Source organism: Aedes aegypti, chromosome 3 (assembly GCF_002204515.2).
Source record: "Aedes aegypti strain LVP_AGWG chromosome 3, AaegL5.0 Primary Assembly, whole genome shotgun sequence".
Lineage (NCBI taxonomy): Eukaryota > Metazoa > Arthropoda > Insecta > Diptera > Culicidae > Aedes > Aedes aegypti.
In genome coordinates this window covers 337,119,799-337,147,584 of record NC_035109.1, presented here as the reverse complement: position 1 = coordinate 337,147,584, position 27,786 = coordinate 337,119,799, and the positions used below count along the sequence as shown (strand labels likewise).

The following is a 27,786-nucleotide window of genomic DNA, read 5'->3' as shown; positions in this document are numbered from 1 at the left end:
TCAATCAAAAATAATATCAGTGCTGAAAATCGTCATCAAAATAAAACAAATCGATGCAATTCATTTGGAGATTACATTGAGCACCTGTTGAAGTAATGATCGTTTGTGTCTGTATCAGTTTTTAATATTATGTCGCTTGTTCGTTAAGGTAAACATGTTAGACATGATTTGAAGAAGACGAGGGACTTTGTTTCACAATATGTTCCATACAATTAAACATTAGTCAACCGAAATTCGTGATATAGTAACCTTTATTTGTTGGTTTGTAAAATATTTCCCGGTATATGTACAAAGTGTGAGTTGTTTTTCCTTGTAGATTTCTTGATTCCACCTCGATCGTCTGCTTTCAAACCCCGCCTTTTGAATTGCCTTGATTTATTTCTACGATTTCCATGTTTGATTCTTCTAGTATTTGATCCGAAAGCAATCGATCTGAAGCATTTGCACGTCTGTTTGAATTTCGCTTGTTTGCCTGCATACAATAAGTTACTATTCATTAATATAAATTTTAAGTGAACAAAAAAATTGCTACACAAATACGCGGTACAAACACACTAATATGGTTTTGTGTGATTCAGTGAGGAAGAGTCATTTTTTTTTTCTTAAGAGTGCCTCATTTCGAAAGATCAACAACTATTATCGAATAAGACAGTTCGGTTTTGCAACTTACGCCTATTTGGTATCGGGGAGTTTAACAAAGTGTATGAACAAAATAATTCAGAGGTCCTTGTTGTATATATTTGTGGTTGTATTTATGATAGTGTTTGAAATATAGTGGCCACGGAAAATTCCCGGTTTCTATTGCAGACGCAAAGTTGCTTAAATAAATTGACTATAAATGAAATTCCTGACCAACACCGCGAGCTTTGCTTAATAGAAGTAAATCAAAATCGATCTAGCACTTGGAGTGTTCTCTCAGCGGTCGCTAGGCGTTTGGCTGTGAGATGCATTGTGGTAATATTTGTTTTAGAAAATCTTGCTACATACCTACAAATCCTAAATAGCTAACGCTTCTCAGAAGGGAAGGCGTGACTTCATAATTTTCTCTAGAGGTTTTGGATTGAAACATTTTTTTTATATATTTTGTGACTCGCAAATATGACTAAAGGTGTACAGTAAAGTGAGAATGTGTCAGCTTGCTTGTGTATGTTTTATTTTGTTTTGTTTTAACCTAAAACTGCCAATTGTTTGATATATAAGTTTTTTTCTTTGAATTTATGTCACTTGCAAAACATGCGATTTTTAAGTTGATTTTATACTCTTTTAAAGTAGAACTGCTGGGAACACTTTTATGCTTTCTTCTTTTGACCATGTTCTCCCATCGATGAAGAAGATTGACGGCTTCTAAAATCCATCGAACTGTTCAATTGTAAAATGCATTAAACAATAATTTTGATTCGTGCACGATTTGACGATTCCAAACTAGTATTGTGCTTTCCCAAGTAAAAAATTGCGTTTTATTATAGTTTTAGAAACATATTTTTGGGTTTTAGTTAGTTATAACCCTTCTACAATAAAACCTAAAATTTTACTTGGGTTGTAGTTTGAATCGAAGGAAATAACACAAGTTTTCTGAAGCAGACAAACCTCAAAATGTAACAATCGCTATTACTGGTTTATGAGAGAACTTGAGTTGCAAGGATTTTTCTATTACAGAAAAAAGAGTCATTCCCTTCGATTAGTGGAATAGTAAATATGACAAAGTCGAATTCAATATCCATCCGATAATGGTCGTCAATTGAGTTTCCACATCAACTCCCACTCCTACTAACGTCAAACGTGTACTCAATTTTCGCGTGCAGAAGCGAAGGAGAACTCCAGCCAAAAGCCAGTTGGAAATTATCACTAATTACAGAGGCTTGATTTTTCTTTACTTCTTTTCTGTACAAATTTTGATTATTGTCTTCCTTTGATTTCGATTCTGCACAGCGCCACGAAATTTCCTGTATTCTTGTGAACCTTCTCCTGCTCGTCGTCATCTTTCCGTAGTTCAGATTTGCCCAAAATCCAGCATTCCGCTATTATCACATGTGTAAACTTTATTTGCCCTAGCGTTTGTCCTGGAGTCCTAATGAAAACATAATACAATTATGGCACTTACATCTCTAATCACCGGAGAACTAATATTCTGAACTTCACAATTGCCTTTTAAAAAAAAATCATCCTAATGCATGCAACTACAATGCGCGTTTCCATTGCAAAAATAATCCTATCAGAATCAAAACCTAAACGCTTGGCAGTTTTCCGCTGCTGCTCTGTGAAACAGAACTTCATGACTTGACGGTTCCCTTAAAATTCAGCTCGTAGCGATCGCTACCGAAGTTCAATCCGCTGCTGAAGCCTTAGAAGCCACGCTTGCCGATCGCTCATCACCACACTCGCCACTAGTTTCAACACCCGCTGGAGGTGATGTCAGTAATCGTACTTCTCGCTAGACCAGCCGAGCACGGTTTTAAAATCGCTCGGGTGCTGCACTTCTTTACGGAAGTTGTGCTCGATCAATAAGTACTTGCGCCGGGACTTGGCGATGTTGTGCCACCGGTAGCGTAGCTTCTTGAACGCGATCTCGTCGATGATGAACTTCTCGATGAACAGTGCGATGATGAAGTTAGCCAATCCATACCCGACCAAATAGGCTCGGAAGGTGATGTCCTCCTGGGGGATGACTAGTTGGAAGAGATCCTGAAGCCACATGGGCGGGTACAGGGTCAGCAAGATCGATAAAGCCGTGTTGATGATTATGCTGACCAAGAAGCCGTAGTTTGAGAAGATGGACTTGCGATAGGGAGCTCCCTTGGAGAATACAATCGCGAGGATGATGTACTGGTAGCAGGAGATGCTGAAGATGGCATAATTTTCGTAACATCCGAGATCGTTCAGAGCCAGTTCGTCACTGTAGTTGAAAGGTACGAACCAAGATTGAGCCTGGATGTGATACCAGCCAGCAACTTGGAATCCTAATGCCACGATCAAATGTAGCCCTAGCGATAGCAGTGGACTCAGCGATATAAGCGAGTTTGACGGGACTTGTTTCACCAGCGGTCCATCGTAGGACGAAGTTTTGCCGAAGAAGAACGCAGTCACCGAGATGATGAAGAGATCAATGTATAGGAACTCCAGATCTGTCAGATTGGAATCGATCGAGTAGAGGATCAAGACGGAAGCAAACTGCACCAACGAATATGCAGCCATGTATTTAAAAATTCCAAACGATGTAACCAATGCCGCTCGGCCCTCCTTGATCACCTTTGGTACACAAGCAATCGTTGGACTCTTCGAAGTAAATGGTGACGCCACCGAACTCTCAGCTTCTGACAACGAAATCCCAGTATGCGCAGCTTTCAACGCTCCACAGTCATTGGCGCCATCACCGCACATAGCAACGTAGTATCCTAAGTTTTGCAAATCCGTGATCAAGTGCTGTTTCTGATCCGGCGACATCCGAGCAAACACCGTTCCGAACGTTATGATCGTTGGTACCAACTCCGGGAAGTGCTCTTTGACGACCGCCCACGTTTTTCCGGTCAAAGCGAATCGGAACGATCCACCCTGGGCACCCACCGATACACTTTTATCACTGTCGCCCTCGATAGCGATCTGATGCTCTTCCTTATCGAACCCACTTAACTGTGTCGAGATCGTGCAGGTATCGACCGTATCGCAACTGCTGATACTGTTGGATTGGGTCATAAGCGTATAGTTTCCGTTTCGCTTGTCGTCGGTAACCTTGTTATCGTTGATTATATCCGACTGCGTCAGCTGCGGTTGACCCGTTATATCATAACTGAGGAAGTGCTTGTTCGGGTTATTTTTGTCCACGTGAGCCGTCAGCGTCACCAAACTCTGACCAGGCATAACCATCCCGCAATCATGAGCCACACTCGCCGCTGTGAGTAAGTTATCGCCAGTAACCATAATGCATCGCACATTCGCCACATTCAAACTCTCGATCACCTCCTCCGTGTCCGCCTTCAAACGATTTTCTAAGATCACGAAACCCAAAAATTCCAAATCGCATTCAACCTTCTCCCTGGACACCTTCTGAACCTTTGAGTAGTTCATCTTCTTATCCAACGACTTGTAAGCGATCGCAATGATCCGGTAACCTTGCTGTGCGTAGAATCCTAGTTTCGTGGTGAAATCTTCTGGGATGCTCTCCGGCTTGCACAGGCTGCTGATCATCTCCGGCGAGCCTTTTACGTATACATTGAAGTGATTGTCCGACAGCTTTCTAGTGATCACCGACATCCGCTGCAGAGCGCTGGTGAACGAAAACTCCCGCACAATGCCAATATCGTTGGAGTTATCGTACGCCACGTCCAGTTCCAGATTTAGGTCGTCCTTGGAACCGCCTCGCGGGGGCTTCACGATTGTTGGGAACAGCAGATCGTACTTGGTCTCATCGGAAACGTTCGCTTCCTCCAAAATCCAGCCTGTTGATTCAAAGATCTTGAGATCCAGTGGATCGCCTCGCATTTCTCCGTTGACGAAGGTGATCGAGTGACACGTTACCATTCCGCTGAGCAAGTGTTCCGTCATTGGAAGCCGGGTGATTTGAGTGAGCGGAATCTGGAAGTTGTTGGTGGAGTCTTTGGGCAGGACACCCCACATATCCAGCCCATCCTCGGTCAAGGTACCAGTTTTATCGAAACACACACAATCGATACTGCCGGATACGTTGATCGCTCGCGGTGACACGCAGTAGATGTTGTTCTTCTGCAGTCGCTTCTGAGCGTACATGCGGCCAACGGTCATAGCTGCGGGCAAAGCTGGAGGGACAGCGATGGTGATCAAATCCAGAGATTCGACAATGATCTTCAGTGCTCCAACACCACGCATGATCTTTGTGACTACGGTGTAGAGGAAACCGCATCCTGCAAGGAACGCCAATACCATGATGAATTTGTACGAATCCTTTTCAAATTTGTAGTCTACTGGAGGAGGGTATAGAATCGATCGGATCAATCCACCCTTGGCCGTGATGTTACCCGTGTTGATCACCTTCACCAAGACCTTCTCACTGCCAATGTATCGAGTCTGGATTACCTTTGTTCCGCAGAACAGTGTGTGCCGGGCGTGTTCCTTGTGATCGTAGTTCAAATCGCGTTTCAACGGGAGCGGCGTTTTCGTAACTGGGACGCTCTCCCCCGTTAGCATCGATTCGTCCAAGATACAGTTTCCAGAGATTAGCACAGCGTCACACTGCATCGTACACCCAGTGGCCGGAATTTCCACCACATCACCCGGTACCAAGAACCTGGTTTCGATTTGCTCCGATTCGCAGTTATCCCGAACGACCATCGCCGTATCGCTATTCTTGACCGTGGAATACAGCGCCTTCTGATTCTTCTGCGTTTGGAGAATGGACGCCGTAATACCGAAACCGCTCATCAGAATAATAACCGTTGCATAGTAGTAGTAATCGTACACAAACCACAACATGACGGAGAAGATCTGAAAGACGTAGAATGGGTTCAGCACTTCCAGAAACAGCAACGTGAAGACGCCCTTCAGCGGAATCAGAATCTCGTTCGTTCCGTAGACCAGTCGCCGGATGTTCTGCTCGTACACCGAAAGGCCCTTGGTGTGGTGAATGGTCACGCTGGGAACGCGCACATCCAGCCCGGTCAGCTTGACGAACCGCTTGGAGTCCTTGTTCCAGATGTAGCGTAGCTTCTTGCAGCTGAAGAACCGAATTTCATTGTAGTGGTCGAATTTGCCGCCGGACTGGTGAAACGCCACCTGGAACGGGGTGATTTGTTGGATGAACTGCACCCGATCGGTGATGCCGATATGTTCGAGCTCTTTGACGACGTTCTTTCCGTTGGGCGAAAGGCGTTTGGAGTTGGAGGCGATTTCCCTGGAAAGAAACAAGAGGAGAAGGTGGGGGTTAGCTACTATGTAGATACTGGGAAATTTTGATCGAAATGTAAGCACATGTGGGGTCAGTTAAAGGGGATGGTTGATGCAGCAAATACACATATGACATATGTGTCCCAGATTTCCAATCCGGTGCTAGGCAGCCATGTTTTCGTGGTTAACATCAAACTCAAGAGCAACAACGTACATTGGCCTAATCATATTAGGGAATTTTTCCTCCAATACTAAAATGTGTTTTAGCTAATCACATCAACCCGAATTGACTTGCTGTACTGCAATCCAATAGTTTGCAACCGTTTGTTTGTTCGAATAACTGTTGTTATGCGAGAGAAGAAATTTTTCGGAGAAAAAGATTTCGCCATCATCGATTGTTATTCCGCAAATGGTTATTTGTTTACAAACATTGAGCTGTCAGTGGGAATCACTTCCCAGTGGGAACCAGAGATGTTTGCTCGTTATTTTTCAATGGGGTTGTATGGGCGGTGTCAGGAGGCTGCAGATTTCAGATTCGCATGTGTAATGCACGTTCACTGAACAAAATCTCCCGCCTTAAAATGAATGATTTTTGCCTCATCCTAGCCCCATACCTATTTTCAGACACATTCAAGATGATTTTCATCCCTGTCAAAATCATCTGTTTACAAATTACACTGGATGAAAATCATCCAGTCTTGGAATGTTTTCATCGTTGCAAAAGATGTTGAATATTGAATGATTTTCATACATAGATGTAAACAATCCGTTACATACTTTTTCATATTTTAAAGCAATTCAAGTTGAACACAAATAATGACTAAACAATTGTGGGTTTGCGTACATCACAAGCAGTGGTTATTTAGTTTTTTATTCACACAAATCATTCGATAATCACAAGTTTAGATTTGCAGGAACACACGTGTGACCGAAGCATAGTCCGGAAAGAGCCTGTTGTTGATCCATGATTTCTGCACCAACATCGTTGGTTAGAGAGCGTTGTTGTGTTTGGTATGCTTGAAGGTAATAAACAGATGCTGGAAACAACGATAATTATTGATAATTCAATGCACTTACCTGTTAAATAGACAAAAAAATACCGACCATCAAGCTGCTGCCGCCATATTTTTCTAGGATTAACAAAGATGGTTTGAAATCTACGATCATTATCTGTCCACATGACAACTCAGACGATAATTGAATGATTTTTGTTTTGGTACATAGGACATAATAAAATCCTTTAGTAGTTGCATGTTTTTCGTTTGTGACATTTTAATTCAACTATCTAATTATTGCCACTCAAATATATACTAAAACTCATCGTCGAATTGGATGAATTTTGCTCAATAGGTAGCAGATGCATCATATTCTTCTATTTTCATTCAAAATAGTGAATATTGAGGTTTGCAACCGTGTGAATTGCAAATCATTCAATTTGGGGCAGGAGCTTTCGTTCAGTGTTACCTTCCCAAGGGACGGTGACAATTATTTGATTAGAGCGAGTCACGCGAAGGCATCAGGGCAGCTGCAAATCTGTGCAAAACGAGATAGTGTTTGCTGATAGGGAGGTGTTTATTAAACAAAACGGTACAGCTGTTGCATGCTCGTTAGTTGGATTCATATGAACTGATACTCTACTGTTCTATGATTTAGATTGTATAAAATGTGTGAAACTGAACTCAAGTTTCAAGCTTGTAAAAGGTTCAATCAGAATCTCGAGGAGCACTATTTTTCATAGTACATATTCTGATCTTCTGAAATAAGGCTCTTGGAAACGGGTTTGTAAAAGAATATTTTGCATTCAAATTCATTGTTTTCAAAATAGTATTTTATTTTTTTTTTGTAATTTTTAACAAAATGAGAAATTTTGAATGACTTATAAGCTTGTGTTTGAAATGTTAAGAGTTTTCTGTTGAGTAAAATTCACGTTATTTCTTAACTGCGACAAAAATTTCTGGTAAATCGGAGCACTAGAAGTCAAGATCCATGCCTCCAAACTTTTTCCCTCGCGGGAGAACTCGATGATTAAGATTTGAGTGTGAGTCTACCAACACTGGTTAAGATACTGCGACCCGAAGCCAGAGACTCGTAGTTACATCGGACAAGCGAATTTCGTTCTCTTAGAAATCCTTGGATTTCACAAGAATTTTGTACAAACGACTGACTTCAGTGAAGCAATTCTACACTCCTATTTTGCTAAGTGGCCCGTGCATGCAGTATCATTGTAATCATTGTATTATATTTTTTTATAATCCAGATCCTGTACACCACAGTTCCCACTCCCGAAGTTGTCGAACCGCAATTACCAATGCTGGAAATTCAGGGACGTGGGACGTCATCAGTCAGGCAAAACCAGAACCGGTTACCAACGACTGGAACTTGGCGGATTTGAAGGCCCGTGCGACGATTGGCCTTTGCATCGATGACAGCCAAACGAGCCTAGTGAGGAGCTGCACCAGTGCGAAGGATGCGTGGCAAGCATTGAAGGACTACCACGACAAGTGATCCGAGGTTCTCAAGAATCTTACCCATCTGGAGTTGAGAGAAGACGCCGACATGGAACGGTAGCGGAAGGATTACCAGTGTGAAGGACGAAGGATCGTCTGTGGACTTAACCTTGTCAGATGTGCTTCACGTTCCAAAGTTGACAAGTGGATTAGTTTCGGTGAGTACCCTAACCAACAAATGCTTTAATGTTGTTTTCGGGAAAAACGGATGTGAGATACCTAAGAACAGTGGCGAGATAGCAGTTATAGCCAATCAGTATGGCAGCTTGTACAGACTTCGAGTTCCGGTTCAAGCGGTAGTGAGTGCGGACGAAGCACATAGGGGCTCCTGGGGTAATATGCATTGCCGGGGCGAAACGCACTTTGTCAATTTATCTGAATTGAACAAGTTTTGAGAGAAAAACACTATGCGGAATGAAGAAATGTTGCAAATTGTTGACGCCCTGAGAATTTGACACATCTTGAAAAAATTAACAGGGAGATAGAACAATAAATTCGAAAAGTACGATTTTGATGTAACGCTCCCGATCATTTACTTGTTGTTTTGAAAGCGATGAATTGAGAATTTTTACAACCTTCCACCATAAAACAGATGAATAGAGACTGGGTAAGTTGTTGATGACATGATTTGGCGAAATATCACAACGATTTCTAGTTTCCATAACATTTTCTGTTAAGCACCCGGTTGGGGCAACATGCATTCCATTGGTCGGGGCAGAACGATCCATTCCAAAATTAACTACTATCATAAAAGTTAGGTCATTTGAAGTCTTTATTAACGTATTTATGCACAATTGTATCATCTTGTAGACGAAAATCATCCAAAACTCGTGATTTTACGATAAATAAAATTACGTTTAAAACACGATGGTGCATCTTGCCTCATTGTTGTGGTGCATAATGCCCCTTTGTTTAGGTGCGTCTTGCCTCAATGTTGTGGTGCGTTCTGCCCCAAAAAGTGGTGCATCGTGCCCCGCATCAATCCTAATTCATGCAAAAGTAGTGTTTGGAAAAACTTTAATTTTTCGAACAATCTACTGTAATTATGATGAAAATACGCTCAACACCATATAGGGTGAACCCAAACCAACCAGATTCGTGTATAAAAACACTACATACATGTTGTTTAGTGTTCATTTCGGTACATTTTCCTTAAGTGGTGCATATTACCCCAGGAACCCCTACACTCGACTGCCAGCATACGTGGCACAGGCGTATCAGCCATCGGGACGTTGAAGTGATCCTAGTAGTTCACAAAAGCGGTGCAGCTGACGGCATGAAACTGCTGGACTGCAGTGTGCGTACGGTTTGCCGATGCTGCCTGGAGGCGAAGATGCCAAGGATTCTGTTTCCGAAGACAGTCAACCGCGGTTCGAAGCAGATACTCGATGTCCAAGCACGACACCAAGCAGAAACCAGCACTTACACGATTACTCTAGAATGACTTTCGTTTACTTGTTTCGGAGGAAGGACTTTGTGCTGTTCTGCAAGACACAGATCGGAAAAACTCCTCGAGTGTTGCAATCGGACGGTGGCGGTGAATACGTTGCCTAGGAGTTGCAGGGATTCTTGCGAAGCAAGGGATCATCCACCAGTTCACGGCTCCATACTCGTCGAAACAGAATAGGGTGTAGAGACGCAACCGCTACCTGAAGGAAATGCCCATGTGTAGGAAATGGGGTGACTGCAACGTATCTCCAACATCGTTTGCCGTCACGATCAATCGGCAAGAGTCTGTTTGAACGGTGATACGGCCGAAAACCGTCTTTCGAGCACCTGAAAATCTTTTTGGAAGCGAGGAATTGGTGCAGATACCGGCGGAAAAGCGCAAGAAGATGGAAGTGAAGGCACGATAAGCCGAGATGTCCGTTTTGTGGAGAATCTGGAGTTCGGACTGCTACAGGTGGAGGAAAGGGCACCGGCTGAGCCCAAGAATGTTGAGGACACCGATTCGATGATTGACTTGGAGCCGTTACCGAAGGCGATTAGGAGACCTGACAACGACGAAGAGGATAACTTCCATGGTACTGCAGACGAGTTTCCAGGCGAAGAAGAAGCTTGTGCCCAAGAGGATCGAGAAGCGGATACTGAGCAGACTGCTGGACGTCTGGTAAACCAACGGTCGGAATCGCGGCGCACAACTCGTGGAGCGCTGCCGGCAAGATTCAGTGACTACGCGATGGGCATGGTAGCACTGGAAACGGATGAGCCGAGCACATTGAAGGAAGCGATGACTTGTGCTGAAAAGAACGTGTGGATAAAGGCTATGAGGGGGGAAGCGATAGCCCACGCACTTCAGCGCCTCAAGGTATCGGTGCAGTTATGTAAGCTACTTTGATTGTATGATGCTACTGTATGACACTGAGGAGGAACAGAAAAGCGTTCGAATCACAACGGGAGTACCTCAAGGTTCAATCCTGGACCCGATGTTATGGAATGCGATGTACGATGACGTACTGAGGCTGAAGGGGCAGGGTATTAAGATTGTTGGTTTATGGAGAATCGATGGAGGAATGTTGGAGAGTTAACAGCAGCGCACTCTATCTCCATAGTCGAGAAATGGATGAAGTCTAGAACATGCCCATCACAAGACTGAGGTGGTGGTGGTCAACAACCGCAAGTCCGAGCAACGGGTGCTTATCTCGGTAGATGATTGCACCATAGATTCCAAGCGATCACTAAGACATCTTTGGGGTAATGATCGATGGCAAGCTCAGCTTCGCTAGCCACGTTGAATGTACCTGTAAAAGGGCTTAAAACGGGCAGAAACCTAAAGCATTTGGAAAGCACGTATATAATCATTTACTTAAGAGTAGCAAGCGCATACCGAACGGTTTCAAAAGAGGCCGGGTGCATCATAGCTGGGATGACGCCCATCGGGCTTATCATCAAGGAAGATGTTCAATGCTTCAACCAAAGAAGTACCGGAGAAGTCTGCAACGCATGTAAAGAGGCAACGCTTAGAAGTTGGCAGCAGGAATGGGATAACTCCACTAAAGGTGATCCATCAGCTAATACCAAATGTGTTAGATTGGTATAAAAGAAACCATGGGGCAGTGAACTTCTACCTGACGCAGTTTCTGTCAGGACATGGTTGCTAGGCAGTACTTGCATAGGTCCGGGCACTTCCTGCGTGCCCCAATTGTGCTGGTGTGGAGGAAACAGCGGAGCATGTCGTGTTAGATTCCCCGCGTTTCATGATTGTGAGAGATCGCATGCTCGTTATATGCGGAGGGGACACGTCCCCGAAAATACAATCCAGAGAGTGTGTGCGGATGCCGAGTGCTGAAATGCAATAACTACGGCCGTCACTCACATTATGCTAGAATCGCAGCGCCTATGGCGCGCCGACCAAGAGTTGGCTTCAGAGAATTAGCACTGCCGACACTGGCCCCCTGTAACATTATTTAAGTCGGCTAGGAGAAGCAGTTTGTCTAGGCTACTTCTGCTACATGTGTTAAGTGCTATACCTATATGCACTGCCCCCTCCCCAAAAAAATGCCGTAAGGTGGTTCCGGGGAGATAAGGGTCTAAGGCTGAGGGTAATGTCTATGCACTCTGTACACCACTTGAGGTTTCAGGTGTCTCTAGGCAGATTTCCCCCTTGTAAAAATAAGACCAAGTTGAGGGTCGTCTCATTGAAATAGAGCCTGCTCATCAGCTTAGTGTTCAGAGCACTTCCACAGTTATTAACTGATAGCTATCTTTTGCCAAAGTTGCCATTTTTCGCAATTCGTGTATCGTGTGGCATGTACGATTATACTCTATGCCCAGGGAAGTCAAAAAAAATTCCATTACGAAAAGATCCTGGACCGATCGGGGATTGAACCCAGACGCCTTCAGCTTTTCTGCCGCGAACGTTACCACTAGGCTAAGGAAGGCCTCAAATGATAAACCACTCTGTTTCTGAAATTCAAAAGTTTATCAACCTCTACTGAATTACTGCAATGCTCAAACCAATGGTGTTTCATTACTGGAATCAATATCATACTTCCTTTTCGCAAGTTGTATGCATTAACCAAATTCCACTCTCACGGCCCTTGGCTAAGGTCAGTTCCGAAAGTGCAACATTGGCATCGGATCGATTTGCATTAAGATATATCACACCAATGCAAGGGAAAAAAAACAACACATCACAGCAAATTAACTGCAGTTCAATTAATACCGATCCATGTGCTTCTCGACGTCCCATTACACCGTCAATCGTCCTAGGCCAACAAGTTGCGAAAAACGCCAGCCAGTCACTTGACTCGCCGAAATACACTTTTAAGTCGGTAGCTACAGTGTACCGGGTCCCACCATTCATTCTTTTTTGGTGCCGATCCAAGTTTCGAACGATTTGCGCAATTGGAAGTCAACAGTAGTCAAAATCGACCTAGCTAATAAATTGCAATGACAAACAAATATCCAATAGATTCGAGTGGAAGTGACGCTCCGATTCCCATGAGAGTTCGATTTCGATTAATTATCAATCCTAGAGTAAATTGCGCGTCCTTTTTGTCGCCGTCGTCACCGCTGTTGTTTTTTATTCGTAGATTCACAGTTTGTTGAAAACGAATCGAAACGTTTCCAATGTTTATTTTTGCCGCCAACTACTTGTCGATCTTGTAGAATTGATTTATTTTTCTTGCTTTTTGGTATTGTGATTTAGATTTCTCATTTTTTAATGAGCAACCAAACCCAAAACTTTATCACCTAGTTTTCTTTGAAATAAATAAATTGATATGCGCTACCATGAAGGATCGTCATTCCTGTGAACGCAGATTTATTCAATTAAGCCATACTGCGAATGTCGGGTTCAAATCTCGATTCGATCAAGTGTCATTCCGAGGCATATAGCAGTCCTAACTTTGTGGTTTTATCACACGATATGGAAAATTCAGTACCGGGCACTCCCGTTGTTTTGACCACATTTAATCTGAACACTTTTTAATCTGCACACCGCTAATTTGCACATCGTTCAGATTAAAAATGGTTCAAACGTCATTTAGCTCATGGAACGGAGTAAACTGAAATGGAACGCTGTGGAACGGAACGCAGAATCAAAACAAAACAGTGAACGAGGTGACCAGAATCACGTTTCTAGGGTGACTAGATGTTCAAATTCAAAATGAACCCCGATGGTTTGCATGAGGTACCGTTCAAATTAACGGGGGTGTACGTTAGATGTTTATTGGCAAACTGGCAACTTTATTCAGTAACTGCAAAGTTTATTCAGTAACTGTGAAACTGTTCATAGATCACTAAGCTGAGAAGCAGGCACGGTCCGAGTTGAGACGTAACATCAGATAAGAAGAAAAAGCAGCTGCTATGAAAGCACGCTAGTCGCTAATCACATTTATTAAACAATCTATTCTGAGCAATCCGTTCCAGCGTAAAGGAACTGGTATTGGACACGTTACGATGATATCCACCATCAAATATGCGATGAAACCTTGCACCGACACCGTTGATCAACAGCCGACACTCTGCTAGAGATCGATTCACTAAACGTGACCTTTGATCGCCAGTATACTAGGTGTTGTTTATAGAGAGGGTTTTACAAGTGGGCTAGCATCTGTTTGAGCGTTCAATATTCATAAGTAAGACCATCGCTAAAACATGCAGATTCACGTCGAATAATTATAATTGGTGCCGGTCAATGCTGGATCGTGCAGCAGCCTTTACAGTAGTAAATAGTATTTACGTTGAAGGATCAGAGTTTTTTTTCTCCAGTAATTCGTCATAGTTCTGATATTTCAAATGATGCTTGTGCTATAGCTTCGAAAACTTATGCTACTATTGTTGTGTGATAGTAGATTGTGGATTCTATATCACGTTTCTTCGCTTTCAATATTTGATCACTCAATAGTGGTGTCGCACATCACCTTTCCATCATAACGGGAATCGTGTTATGTTTTATGCATGACAATTGCTACGAAGCTGTCTGTTCTTTAAACAGCTGTGGACGACAAGTGGGGTCATGCATGAAAACTGAAGGATTAAGGGCAGAAAATCAATAAACAATACTATGAGAATTTTCATGATTTCTATGGTGGACGCGCAGCATGTTCATCAATCGTTTCCCAAATCTTTGAAGTGGAACCATCTAACTAATATCGGATCTCCCGGAAGCAGTTGGTTTCCCGTCAAACCTTTTCAAAGGATCTTCTGTATGAATGTAAACAGGGTCATGTCGACACTCAAAATACTTTCGATGCAACTTCCATGTAATCGTCCGATACTGAGACGGGGCAAATCAGAATCTGAATCAGGCATTATCGCTTTATGCGTGTTGAACAGTGTATTCTGTGCTTTTTCGCATATGGACACTTTTAATAGATACCGATTTGTATGTTTCGCTGCTCGTTTTTCTCATGCTGAGATTGCAAATAAGCTAATAGCTGTCTAGTTTGGGTATTGGCTGCAGTTAGGACAGCTTAAATCAATCTTCAGCATAGCAGAAGATTCGGAAAAAAATAGTCACCGAATGACTAAAGTATATGCATTCAAAAGCTCCTTTCATTTATTCTGGAATTCTTCCGAAAGTTTATCTAAGATTATCAATTGAATCATTTCACAGGAAATCTCTCCGGGTTTCTTCCGCAAACATTTCCCTGGAACTTTGCCGAAAATGTTTTTATTATTGAAAGCAATCCGAGGGATGGAATTCTTTGAAAAGATCTGGGATTCTCCTGAATATTTTTTTGAAGAATTGTCCAGAAGTCTTCCGGAGTTTCTTAAAAAAAAATCCCTCAGAATTTCTTCCGTAAATCCATCCAAAACTATCATATTAAACCCTCTGAAATGTTTTCCAGAAATCGTTCAGTAATTCTTACGTGAATGTCATTGGGACATTTTGATATCCCTCTTAGGGATGGTATACAAATTATGTCACGCTAAATTTCAACTTTTTCGACCCCCTCCCCCCCCTTTGTCACACTTTTTAAATGATTCCTCTGAAAATTTTGTAAGGCTTGTCACGCTTGGCTCCCCCCCCCCCTAGAGCGTGACGTAGTTTTTGCATGACCCCTTAGATTCTCTCATGATTATTCCGATTCTTCTGGGGATTCTCCCGGAAATCCATCTGAAACTATAGCAAAAAAATCTTCAAGGAAATTAATTGACTCACTGCCAGATTATTACGTTTAAATTTTTGGGATTTTTCCTCTCTGGGGTATATTTAACAATCTTTTTTATGGAAATCCATTCGAATTTTTTCAAGAAATTTCTCACAAAATTCTTCCGATAACTCAGAAAATGTTTGGAATTTCTACTGCCCTTTTCTAGATATTCTTCTTCTATTCTAATGGAAATACTGCTATAAATATCCACCTGGAATTCTAATATTGTGATAGAATCTCTCAGTAATTCTTCGGGGAATGTTCATGAGTTTTTTTTGCGATTCAACAGTTAATATCTTTCGAAATTTTCTAAAATCTTAGTGAAATTCTGAAAACCCCTCTTGAATTCAAACGGAAATTCCTTAAGAAAACTTCCGGACAGTCCTCTGGGACTCTATAAAACTATCTCTGAGATTCTTCTGAAAGTCTAGAATAGCTCCGGAATTTCCTTTTGAAATTCTTCTGTAAATATTTCTGGAGTTCCTCTGAACATCGCTCTGGAGTTATTCTGGAAAATATTCATTAATTCGTCTGGATGCCTATGAATTTCCTTAAAACCTTAAAACCAGGGATTCTTGCGAAATAACTTCTGGGATTCTTTTGGATATCACTGTAATCACTGTCTGGAAGAATCTTCTAAAGATATTTTGAAACCATCCATCAGGATTTCTGAATGAAGTCTAGCGATATTCCAGAAGAATTTCAGAATTATAAGAAGACGCTCAAAAGAATAATCACAGAGAGTTTTCTTGAAAAATTCAGGATGGAATCCTCGAAAAAAAATCTAGTAGGAAGCAATTGAAGGATCCTAAGAAAGGTTTTCAAAAGAATCCCAGAAGGTTTTCTAAAAGATTCCTTCAAAGATATCCTGAAGAATTCCAACAGGATTTTTGGACGAGTCCCAAAGTAATTCAAGGATATTGACGTAAAAATAACAGAATGATTTTGAAAAGGTTTTCGGAAGAATCCTCGAAAGATATCCGAAAATATTACAAGAGGATTTCCGAAAACATCCCAGAGGCATCTTCGTAAGAATCCCAAAAGTATTTCCGGAATAAATTCCAGAGTTATTTTCGGAAGAATTTCAGAAGAATTTATAGTACAGTCCTAATAGAATGTTTGGTAAAATCGTAAAAAAAATATCCGGAAGAATTCAGGATTTTTGGTAGAATTTTCCAAAGTATTTCTGAAAGAATTTTCAAAAATTTCGAAGAATTTAATTTCCAGGATATTAAAAATAATCCTTAAGGACATACACGCAAAAACCGCAGAGCGATTTAAGCAAGTATTCCAAAAAGATGCCAAGAAGAATAACAAAGGGAACGGATGAATCTCTGAAAAATATCGGAGGGGTAACGAAATATTCTTTGGAAGAATTACAGAGCGATATCTGTACGAATTCTGTGTTTACCAGAACAATTCCACGGGGGTTTGAAGGATTCATGAGTGATTTAAGGAAGAATCCCAGGAATTTCCTAAAGAATTCTAAAGTAATTTCTTTAACAATAAATAATTTCCACTGTAGACACAATTCGTAACATCAATATAACATTTAATTTCTCCATTGATTTAACTAAGAATTCCTGTAAGGATTCTTTTAGGAATTCCTTGCGAAAGTTCACCTAGAATCGCATCAGGAGTTCCTCGAGGGATTTTATCAGGAGGAATTTCTAAAAAAGTTCTTCCAGGGATTCCATCAAGAGAACTTCAAAAGTTTCCATCAAAAGTTATTGTAAGAATTCCACCAAGAAAGCCATTTAAATATCCTCCAGGGATTCCATTAGTAGTTCCTTTGGGGATTAGGAGTTATTTTAGGGATTCAAACACGAGTTCGTCCAGGAATTCAATCAGGTGTTCTTTAAATGGTTCTATCATGAATTCCAAGAAGAATTCTATCAAAAGTTCCTTCAAGGTTTTCTATCAGGAGTCCCTCTAGGGATTTCATCGAAAGTTTCTCTATTAGGGATTCCATCAAGAGTTTGGAATTCGTGCAGGGATTCCATCAGGAGTTTCTATAGGGATTGCACCTGGAACTGCTCTAGGGATTCCATCAGGAGTTCCTCTAGCAAATTAATCAGAAGCTTCTCCTGGAATTCCATCAAAAGTTTCAACAGAAGTGTCTCCAGGAAATCCATCAGTAGTTCCCTCGGAAATTCCGCCTGGAACTCCTCCTGAGGATGCTATCAGGAGTTTTTCTAGGAATTCCATCAGGAGTTCTTTCAGTGCACAATGGTCGGGCTCCATATAAAGGGGTGGCCAAAACTACCAAACCATTTTTGAGATTTTTACGTTTTTATCATTTTAAAATATGCCTCATGTGTTATATTATTATGATCCTAAAATGAAATTGAACTAAAATTTAAATTTCTTTGACTTTTGTGACGTCATATTGACTGAAGCCAAAAAAATTAAAAATGTTACCGTCATAGAATAAAGTACATGACTTATATTTGAGGAACGCAATATTTCGCCAAAGTTACATACTATCTGAAAGCTTATGGTTTAACACTTTTGTCGAGCAAGAGGACAGAAAAATATTTGGTTGTAGTTTTAATACTATTTAATATTACATTTTAGTAATTTTGATGATTTTGGTCATAAAAACCACTCTTGTCGCGTCATGTCGCCGCCATTTCGAAAATTGCACATCAAAAAGCATCCTTAGATCTCACAAAAAAAGATTACTTTTTTTTTGCAGAAATTTGCTGATTTTCATGTTAGAGCTATTTGAATAATTCAATATTTTACATATATTCTGATGATATTTTTCATACACAGTTCATTTAAAATATTTTTAACCACTCTTCATACTTATTTTGGTCAAACTCAGTCAAATACAATCGAAATTTGTACTTTTAACCAAGTTTGATTGCATTAGTAATAAAAAAAAAAACTAAAAAAAGTTACCCATGCTGAAACAATATAAACGTCAAATAACATATTCAGATTACATATTTCATCGATTAAGACGATAAAACTAGTTTTGGCCAAACTTTACTTTTTTCCGACCATTTTGCAGTGATTACACCTGGAATTCCTCCAGGCGATTCTATCAGAAGTTCCTACAGGCATTATATTAAGAGTTCCTTAAGGAATTCCATCAGGATTTCTTCTAGTGATATCATAAGGAGTTCCTCTGGATATTCTATCATGGGTTCCATCAGGAATCTTATCAGGGATTCATCAAGGAATTTCATTGGGAGTTCCTATAGGGATTCCATCAGGAGTTCCTCTGGCAATTCCATCAAAAGTTCCTTCAGAGGTTCCACCTGGAAATTTTCCAGGGATTACATCAGAAGTTCTTTTGGGGATTACATAAAAAGTTCTTTTACATAGGGAGTTCTTATAGGGATTACATCACGAGTTCCTCCAGTGATTTAATTGGCAATTCCTTTAAAGATTCGACATGGAACTCCCCCAGAGATTCTATCAGAGTTTCTCTAGGGATTCCATCACTAATTCCTTGGGAGATTGCACCTGAAATTCGTCTAGACATTATATCATGGATTCCTCATGACATTCCATCAGGATTTTTTTGGGATTTTATAAGGAGATCCGCAAGGCATGTTATCAGGAATCCTTCCAGGGCGGAACTTCTCTGCAAGGATCCCGTCAGGAGTTCCTTCATAGATTCCATTGAGAGTTTTTTAGGGATTAAATCGGAAATTCTTCTGTAATCCCTAGCATGAGATCGTCAAGGAATTCTTTCAGGGTTTCTTCTAGGGATAAGGAGTTCCTCTAGGGTTCCTATCAGGTGTTCCATCAAGAATCTTATCAGGAGTTTCTGTAGGAATCTGTAGAGGAAATCATAGGGAAATCACTACAAAAACCACTAGAAGATTTTTAATATGAAGATCTCCTAGTGGAATTTTGATGGAGTCCTTATATTAATTTCTAGGGAGGGATTCCATGAGCAATCTCTTTAGGAATTTCTAGAGGAATTCCTGGTGGAAGCGCAGAAAATGAATCCTCAAAGAATCTGCTTAGGAATTCCTGAATTTTTGCTGGACTGGGCATTTAAGAACGACTGTTTACATCGTTCTTGAATGCCAGCAGTTGGCGTAAGCGACAAAAAGTACAGACATCAACCTTTCGAACACTCAGTTTCTCTCATTGGCCGCCCAGCGGCGACACTGATGTTTGTATTCTACTCACTGAACGCGCTACACTCGGTTCTCAAATTTCTCAAACTTCCAACGCAAGCTCGAGGAAGACTGGTAGTCGAGAACTGTCAAAACGTATGGAAAATAATTAATAACGTAAACTATGTAAAGTGGATTGAGAAAGTAGTGACTAGAAATCAAACGTAATGTGAATGTGAATATTCTTAAATAAATCTTTGTTGGATTTTTGGATGGAATTCTTAAAGGAAGCGTTGGAGAATCGCTAAAGAAACGCAGAACTCCTGGAGGAAGTTAACGAGGAATCCTAGGAGGAAGTCCTGAAAAAAGTCTTGGGGGGATCTCTGGTGATAAATTTCTTGAGGAATCTTGAGGAGTTTCTGATAGAATTTGTGATCTGATTTCTGGAATAAAGCGTGATGGAATCTTCGAAATTAACTTCTACATGAAATTCATGGAGGCAGCTTTGGAGTAAGCTCTGAAGAAATCATTTGAGATTTTAATTGGATTGATCTTTGAAGGAAACAGTGGAGGAAGCCCGGAATAATTTACAGAGGAAACTTTGAAAAATGAAGAATGCATTGATGAATTCCTGAAGGTATATCTGAAGGATTTTCTCCATAGCATTCCTGTTAGGATCCCAGGAAGAATTTCTGATGCAATCCCATGTATCGCTGGAAAAACTACAAGGTAGAGTAACTAGAGGACACCGCCAAAACATTCTGAATAGTGTGTTTGGAGAAATTCCCATTGCCATTCCCACATCGAAAACTGTTCAGAATAATCTTCGAAATAATTTTAGAGTTTTGCCGAAATGCTTTGTGCAAATTATAACTGGAATTCCACATCAATATCCATTTCGTCCGGTACTTAAATTTTTAAAGTTCTGAACTCCTCTCTATGGTTAGTGCCTAAATTTTTTTGAAATATTCTAAAGAATTCGAAAAAAATAACAAACACATAGTGTTCCTGCAACGAACTTTGACAGTCGGTCAAACGGTTTGACTAACTTAGGTGTGGAGTCAATGTTGGTCAAACCGTCTGAGCGTCTGTGGACTGCATAAAGGGAACTTCCATCTAGCTTATGGATCATTTTTTTGCTATTTTAAACAAACATGAAACAGCAATAAAAATGTTCTGGAACACTGTAGAACAATAATTGTTTTAACCTTGCTTAAACATTCAAACAATAAAACATATATAGACCCAATTTACGCCATAGATTTTATGGTGTTTAGGTAGGTACAACTACTATTTTTTCTGGTAGTGATCCTATGGGATCAGAAAGCAGAAATAGCGCTACTATTGGCACACGTTCCTAGTGGCTCAAAAAATATGAAGTACAAAAATATCATTTTTCATTTTTTTTACATAAATTCGATATTAAAAGCTTCAGATAACGAAAAATTAATACCAATGACGGAAAGGGGGAGGCCCCCAGTAGACCGGATATACCTCTGCATCTACGCCAGTTCATGCGAGAGCGTATAAAGGGTAAGGTAAGTTTATGGCAGAGAGGCTTGCTTTTGGTTAGCAGACTGCCTTTGTATCAGGCGTAAGAAAAGACGTGCTATAATGATGGAAGAAAGGAAGCGTAGGGAAATGTTTTCTTGTCCTGTCTAGCTATTGCTATAAACGATTAGTTTAAGTGTGACAGATTAAGGAGTAGAAGATAGAAGCAAGGCAAAGATACAACTACAAAGTACGAGGACAGGGAAGGGTCTGGGATTTAATCCATGACCTGCTTATGAAGCAGAAGCGGTTGCAATTAGACCACCAACTGCGTCTATCAATGTCCCTGATATCACCTATCTACAAACTTGAATATTCTGAAAATTCCATTATCTGTTGCCAATTGGAATGTACAGTTTATAATGACAAACAATACCTCTACTAGTACTAATATTCAATCATAGCGCTGAATTGGGAATTATAGCACGTTATTCGCACATTGATAACCAGCAATCAAGCGTCTTATCTCGAAGCACCATACCCCAAAAAATGAGTCTTCCATTGATGGCAACATCCAATACAAGAGCCGACCACACTCTGCATAGCAATACATAATCTTATCGACAGGGTGCGAGAAACATATAAGGCGCCATAAACCGTCTGTATTAGTAACGGTTATCAGACTGATTGCACCTCTCCAATTACTCGAAATGATTAGGAAATTACGCGACTCCAGCAGAGCTCAACCGGGCCAATTTGGCCACATGGTGAAAGTCTCTACCGAACGAATTCCACCGGCAAGTGACGAAGGTGATGCTTTTAAGTGATGAGTAATGCGTCCCATCGTAGATTGCACCCAAACAAAACGGCAGAGTGACAAATTGAATGACCTGGCAGGAAGTCGCACAGTTCATTCAGAAAGAGCCCATCGTGAAATAAGCGATGAGTAAAGTGTGACAACGAGGGTATTTGCCATAAGGCAACGAAGCGATATGACCGTAACAAGCGGCTTGTGTAAACCGACCGAAGGCCGTTCAAAGGTCAAGCACGTATAGATTTCTTGGAATTATGGTGCACATGATATGGATTCATTTAAATCATTGGACTGATTTTCTCAGATGATTTTGAGTTTCATAAAATACTCAATCTCAATGTTGAATCACTGTAACAAATATGGAATATTAATACTTTTAAGCAAAAGTCGATGTAATCTTCTATTGCCACGATAAATGCGTTTTATATTCAAGTTAAGTTTGGTTATGAAAGCTTTTTTTTTCTCTTATAAACAGGTGATATCAACTTACCTGTAAAAATTCTGAATAGTAGTGGCAAAGTTTAATTTAGTTTTATCGAATTAGGATGATAGGGTTTCCTAACACAGAAAACCCATATATTAGAAATTAATGTAATTTTTGAAATGATACTAATAATTTAATTAAAAAAGAAACCGTAGAAGAACTCACAGAACACAAAGCTAAAAAGCATGCTTTGTCCCAGTTGTGACGTAATTCCAGAAAGAAAGAAGAAGCCTGAGATGATAAGCAAAATATTCAACCTATGACTAACACGTCGACAGCATCCTCTGAAATAAATTTCTGTATCCATGCACACGTTGTCTTGTCGAAACGGTGCAAAGCTATAAAATCCTTATCTCTCGAGAAAGAATTGCTCCCGTCACCGCCAGTTGCCTCAATTGTTGGAAAACTTCGTAGATCCTTGTTTCATCTGTCATCCGATTGCAAACCATAGACAGACACAGAAAATCTGATGGTACTTCAGGATAGATACCTAGTAGGTATACAATGACAAAAAATGCTTCACATTTTTTTCATTGAAACTATGTATGCAAACCGGAACAATAGCACTTGTCCAGAGCAAGGAACATAGAGTCTTCGACCGAAATGATGCCTGCTAGCCAGGTGTAGGTATCTAGGAGCACGATAAAACAATTTCCTTCACCGCAGTTCGTGTTCGTACGGGAAAGAGGTCGTAAAACTAGGATACGGCCTCTGTCCTTGAACTCTTGCCAAACAACAGGCATTCGACGACCGACAAACGCAGCATAGATCGGTTAGCAGCCCATGAAAGTATAACTGTCCCATATGAATATTCGAACCAACACCGTTTTTCATCACAACAGTTATGTTTTAATAAATACTTTGTTTGAAAATGTTGTGGAAAAATATCAAGTCAGATTGAAAACTAAAGGCACAGTCTCTATATGAATTTTGAACCCCAATAGCAGCTGCAATATGTGACTATGTACAAGATTATATTTTTGCTGAACAATATAATAGAATGAGTAATCTATGCAGTGGTGCTGTTTTAGAAAATTATGAACATTTGTGTAAGAAGACAAACTTCAAACTTTGAGCGCTATTTCCTAAATGCCTTGCCTCTTTTTCCACATGATGCAGTTATGCTTTTACGGTCAGTAAATAGGGTGCTGATATGGCGCATTATCGTGTTGTTCGTTGTTTCTCATTTTTTTGCCACAGCAGCGCTCAAAAATAGGAAAAAAACAGATCAGATACCTGAAATCGCGGCAATCACAATTTGGCAGCTCGTTAGAACGTCATTATGAGGTTCCCCTTTTTGCACACCGAAGTGGATGTGTGTGTGGATTACATGAAGCGCAAAATCACCGGAAGAAAAACCCCCTTCAAGATGGATTCTGGAGAAGTTTGTTCCACGAAAAATTTGCATGCGAAGTGAATCGGCACTCTAGCTAAGCTAGACCGCAAAGACGAGTTGTAAAGGGGAGACTGGGTAGAATTGAGCCCACCCTATTTTCTCTGAATCTAAAACAATTCTATTCTAAGTAGCTTCCGGCAATACTTCGTCTATCAGGAAAGATAATGTCAGAGCTCATCAGAGCTCCCCAGTTTCCCCTACTGAGTACCAAGTAGCACTCGACAGGGTCGTGAAACACCCCACTTACGCAAAACCCCGCGAACGACCTTTATCAGATGGTAATGACCACCATAGAGATAAGCAATATCGTTCTTTCGCACAGACACTCGCGAAGTACCTAGGTGATAGGGAAATTTTAGGCGGGAAGCACAGAGTGTTGGCAAAGAGCGTGATTTTTCATCAGGGTTGAATTCTAGGAAGTACATTTATCAAAAAAGTGTGTATATGCTGAAGTTTATTGATGAGCTGTATGTTTCCAGGTTTTTGTGAGGGTGGAAGTCCCAGAGGCAATTACCTTTTTGATTTTGGTGTACAATATTGAATATTGAAGAATGTTTTTTTTAAATGCATTTCTTTTTTTCTTCAGATTGGCAAGAGGTTAATTCCACAGATCTTTCTTTAAAGTTGTACACACTTGAATTGTACAACTCTAAAGAAAGATCTGTGGAATTAGTTTCTTGCCAATCTGAAGAAAAAAAAAAAAAGAAAAGGCAAGTGAATCACAACTCTAGAAGAATCAGATTTTAAATGTTATTGAGAAGACAATTTGATAAAAGTGATATTTTTAACGAAATGTACGACTTATGACCAAATTAGCTACTAAAGCTAGATTAATTATTTATGTATAATGTTCTTATGATTTGCAGATGACCCCATAATAAATACTAAAGTGTTTTTGGACTCAGCGTTTTCACAACTAGACATTGGTTTTATGCACAATTAGAGTTCACTTAATTTAGTTTAATAATAATAATAATGATAATAATAATAATAATAATAATAATAATAATAATAATAATAATAATAATAATAATAATAATAATAATAATAATAATAATAATAATAATAATAATAATAATAATAATAATAATAATAATAATAATAATAATAATATTAATAATAATAATAATAATAATAATAATAATAATAATAATAATAATAATAATAATAATAATAATAATAATAATAATAATAATAATAATAATAATAATAATAATAATAATAATAATAATAATAATAATAATAATAATAATAATAATAATAATATTAATAATAATAATAATAAAGGTCGCTTCATTTCATTTTTTTATCTTCCAGTTGATCATAATTCTGTATGAGCTAAATTTTAGTCTTGATTTGAAGAATGGACTTAGCTAAACTTATATGGTATATTTGGGAATAGCTAAAACTTGTTTAAGATGCTAAACTACACTCATGAGGAACTTACGGCCAGGCTTGATAATACTCCTCGACATCATCAGAGTTCGGTAACATACTCTAGAGCAGCGTGCTGCTTTTGTCTCTTTGGACACTCACTCGGGCGATCTGTGTTGAGAATTTTGAGTTCAATGTTTACTCTTCGAATAAACGTCAAAATCGACTCTTTGACGGTTATATAAAGCGGAACTCTTAGAAACATCAATGTTCTGATCAATTTCAGTTCCGATGATTATTTTAAGCAGCTTTCACTAATATTTCCACAGCTAACTTCTAGGGAACTTCTCGGAGATGTGGGACTATTCAAATTCTGGTATCTGTTTACACCAGCCTCTTATTCTTTTATATATTTATTTTATTACACATTAAATGGGACCAACGTATTTGACGATTACAAAATAATTCTATTTGCCATATATATTTTAAAAATAAAGAACAACACAAAAACTTACAAAACATTCCAGTCAAAAATAAAATCATTTTTATTTCTAAGTAAACATCCTTAGCATCTCTAAAGTTCATGAAAAATCTAATAAGGCACAAAATATGTTTTGCCTAAATAGCGCTTAGGGAGCTGGATCCTATTCTTAGCACTATTAGTTTGCTTCGACAGAAGGGTTTTTTAAATATATTGTGCTCATATTTGGCCACAATGAGCGTTATATGGAGGTGTTTCTTATGGTAAAATTTTAGACAATTCGTCACAGGAAAACCCTGAATCTTGGAGGTGCCCAAGTAAGCATATTGATCACTATTTACTTTACAACTCTTGTATTTCATCATTAAATTATAAAATTAAACATTGGAAATGTGCAGAATACGCCTGAAGATAGGCAATTTTCCTTGAATTGAGTAAGCTATTGGAGAATTAACGGTATTATGAGCAAAATCCAATGCTTGTAATGCTGTATAATTTAAAAAATTAGTTCAGTAATTTAAACTTAAGCTTACATAACATTCTGAACGGTTCCGAATCTAATCGGACCCGAAAGACCTAATGGTTAAATAGTTTGAAATAATAAACTAAACTGAGCCCCACTAATCTGTAAAGAATGTGAACTTTTCGTTGTAGCATGTTGAAACATGCTTTTATCGGCATGGTGTCTACTGATAAAAATTTTCAAATAATATGCACTTCGGGTGACCAGAACATTTACTTCGTAACCCCACCACAGATGGCGCAGAAAATTTCAACTTTTATATTTACCTTTTTTTCAATATGGTGACAAATTTGTGGAAGTGAATAGGGTTCTTAAACGCAAACAGGAAAAAATATTGTTAAATTTTAGTAAAAATGGTTATTATCATTATTTTGTTGATATCAGGAAGCCAAATTGACGATGATAAAACCTCTCTGGGTTCAAACTTCATTATAGTCAGTTGAACATTTATACGGTTTCACCTCTATCTATGGGAACCTTTTATATCATGGCCCAATATCTGAAATTCAAAAAGTAAAGTAAAGTTAAATGGAACGTCGTGAAACAAAACGCAGAACCAAAACAAAATAACCAAACCTCGTTCAAATTGAAAATTAACCTTGATGGTTTGGATGAGATACCGTTCAAATTGGCGGGGATGCATGGTAGTTCAAAATCATCATGAGAATTCTATAAACTAGAAAACATGGAATATCTCTGATGACAAAGACACGTGAAACATTCGACATTTTTGATGATTTCGAACTAATACCGTGGAACGCATAAATATTTTCGACCGACTTAATAAAATCTTTAAGATTGTTCAAGAAATTTCGAAAATAAAATACCAAGTTGTTTTGTCACATTACTAAATATAACCGCATAACAGTTACATTGGGATTGTTCATGGGCCTCATAATGTTGTAGTAATGATATATCTATCCGAATAATTTTCTGTATATTCAGCCAATATTCGATATGCACTGTACACAATTTCAGCTTAAAATAAATGTGTACCATCCCCACACATTTTGTCACGTCAAATTTAGACTTTATTTACCCCCTCCCCTCCCCTTGTCCCGTTTTTTTTGTATGAGTCATTGTTTGTTTGCAGCCATTGTCTTTGTTCTCATGCTCCAGCTAGTCGTGTACTCGTGTCAAAACCAGCTGATAGTGACTGAAATTAAGGATGAAAAGTAAATGTTGTTTGAAAATGTACCATCAGTACATTATTGACAGCTTCTCAATTTAGTCATGAAAATCTAATCATTCGTGTAAAACATAATACTAATTACTTTAAGTTTTTGTAGTGAAATCTTTACATTTCATCTATTACAATTCCAGACAAGTTGATTTGGGGTTTATTACAACCATTGACATTGCGTTGCAGTTTGTATGACTTAATTTTTACAAACAGACCAAAGCAAAGTGAAGAAAACATATTTCTGACCATCAGTTATTGAATTAATAAAATTAGAGCTCTTTTAAGAAACCAGTAAAACGCTGAAGGAACTTTCTGTGTGATTGACCATATTCATCGAATAAAATTATGCAGCTGTAATGACACTGTTAGAATGGGAAACAAATACGGTCCAAATTGGGATCTCAGTCGCTCCCCCAGTACATCCTTCTCAAAGTGAAGTGATTACGGAAGAAATTGAACAGAAATTGTATATAAAGTGATGTTACTGTGTTTCTG

General features: G+C 39.4%; 1 protein-coding gene across 1 annotated transcript in view; it reads right to left on the bottom strand.

The window, feature by feature from the left end:
• Positions 1–233: 233 nt before the first annotated feature.
• LOC5571202 (probable cation-transporting ATPase 13A3) overlaps positions 234–27,786 on the bottom strand; it is a 43,455-nt gene continuing 15,902 nt past the window's right edge. Inside the window, exon 3 of the mRNA XM_001659538.2 lies at positions 234–5,860. Coding sequence (XP_001659588.2) covers positions 2,413–5,860 — 3,448 coding nt within the window. The 3' untranslated portion in view covers positions 234–2,412. The remainder of the gene's footprint in view (positions 5,861–27,786) is intronic.